Raw genomic sequence first — 1,694 nt, 5'->3', positions numbered from 1 at the left:
GAGATGAGCGACAGTSAGCTTTTTCACGTATGGGTTGAAGCTAGGAGAAACTTTTCAACGACCCGCGCCTGTTAGACTGAAAAATTCTTTTAACCTAGACTAGATCGCAGGAGATTATGGAGGATGGTGTGATGGAAACACCCAAGTAATTTCTGCTCCACTAACCCGCATTTGCAAGACTTATGATAAACATCTCTGCAGTCTTACCTTCAGCGCACCAGGCGATATTTCCGAATCGGACCGTAGCCACCTTTATATATTTATAATGGACTCAGAAGACTTYGTCGATTTGTAAGGGTCTCATGATCTATTGGTAGTCGAAAAAGTTTTTTTCGTATTTAGTCAATGGACAATTAGAAAATTGCCGTCTTGGCGCTATTTATTTATTTTTTATCTCCAGATAGGCAAGTGAAAATATAGGCACTAACAGTTATAACAGAAGTTTTCTTTTCACTAAACATAAACACGATTTATACTACTTTGTTAAATTAAATTAATTTTTAAAATTGGCTGCTGAAGACCGCAAAGGACGCCAACARAGCAATTTAAGTGTTAATAATACTGCAATCTACATCTTCATAACGGCGTAGACCTCTCAAATCTTTTCGGTCTCCATTTTGATAGTTTCAAACCGGATGTGATCGCGCTCGTCCCGCTCAGTTCTAGGATAGTTCCAGGGCTGGATTTTCGTCTGACCAAACAAGATGAACAGTAAATTGCCAACGAAGTACATGCCACCGGCAATGTAAAAGACAATGCGCCACTGTTGCACATTTTTCTGTAATTAAAAGGTGTTTTATAAAAAATTAAATTGGCGAGCTAACAGATTACAGAATTATAAGCTTACGAACCGCATCTGTGACAATGAAGCCCACCGTCAGTGGGGCCGATAAGCTCATAACATTTGCCGCACARTTTGCWATGCCCATAAGGACACCAGCAAAATTGGGTGATAAATCAATATGATTGGTGAGAAAACCCAAAGAGCCGGCTGTATTCACACCAACAGCGATCACCAGCAACACCAGCGCCAACTCACTCTGATCGGCGCGCATATAGCCGAGCAGTATGATCGGAACTACGGGCACCCAAAAACCGATAGTGTTGAATAACTTACGACTGACATTAACACTAGTGTAGCCACGTTTCATTAAAAAGTCGGCTAAAACACAAAATACAAAAGTCAAAAACATATTAGCCAGATATGGTGCTGAGGACATGAGTGCACTGCTCTTGATATCCTGTCCCAGTATGCTTTTCATATATGAAGGGATTTGTGTTAGCAATGTCCAATAGCCAAAAGCGTAGGTGCTCTGTGCCAACAATAGCATCCAGAAAGGCACAGATGTGAGTATCTTCAACCATGGTGTCTTCATGGCTGCATGCTCARGTTTCGGCTTAGGCGTTGTCACCATTGCGGCTTCAATATACAAACGCTCCTCTTTAGCCATCGATTTGCATTCGCTTGGTGTGCTAGCRCCCACAAAGTACCAAACGAAACCCCAAATTAAGCTCAATAAGCCAGTGAAATAGAATATGCCCGGCCAACCGAAGGTGGAAGAGGCAATCCAACCGCTAACCAACATCATTAGCACGCTACCAAAAGCCAGACCGGTATAGCAAAAGGTGCCAAGTGAGCCACGCTCCTCGGCTGGTATCCATTTGGAGAGCAGTGTGTGTATCGATGAAAAGAC

At 42.4% G+C, this 1,694-nt stretch overlaps 1 protein-coding gene across 1 annotated transcript in view; it reads right to left on the bottom strand.

The window, feature by feature from the left end:
* Positions 1-378: 378 nt before the first annotated feature.
* LOC108978244 (putative inorganic phosphate cotransporter) overlaps positions 379-1,694 on the bottom strand; it is a gene marked incomplete in the record, with an annotated part of 2,118 nt that continues 802 nt past the window's right edge. Inside the window, 2 exon segments of the mRNA XM_018948403.1 lie at positions 379-778; positions 852-1,378. Of these exon segments, the coding sequence (XP_018803948.1) occupies positions 596-778; positions 852-1,378 (710 nt within the window).

Source organism: Bactrocera latifrons, unplaced genomic scaffold (assembly GCF_001853355.1).
Source record: "Bactrocera latifrons isolate USDA-ARS-PBARC rearing strain unplaced genomic scaffold, ASM185335v1 scaffold_12, whole genome shotgun sequence".
Taxonomy (NCBI): domain Eukaryota; kingdom Metazoa; phylum Arthropoda; class Insecta; order Diptera; family Tephritidae; genus Bactrocera; species Bactrocera latifrons.
This window is presented reverse-complemented; position numbering and strand designations above follow the sequence as displayed.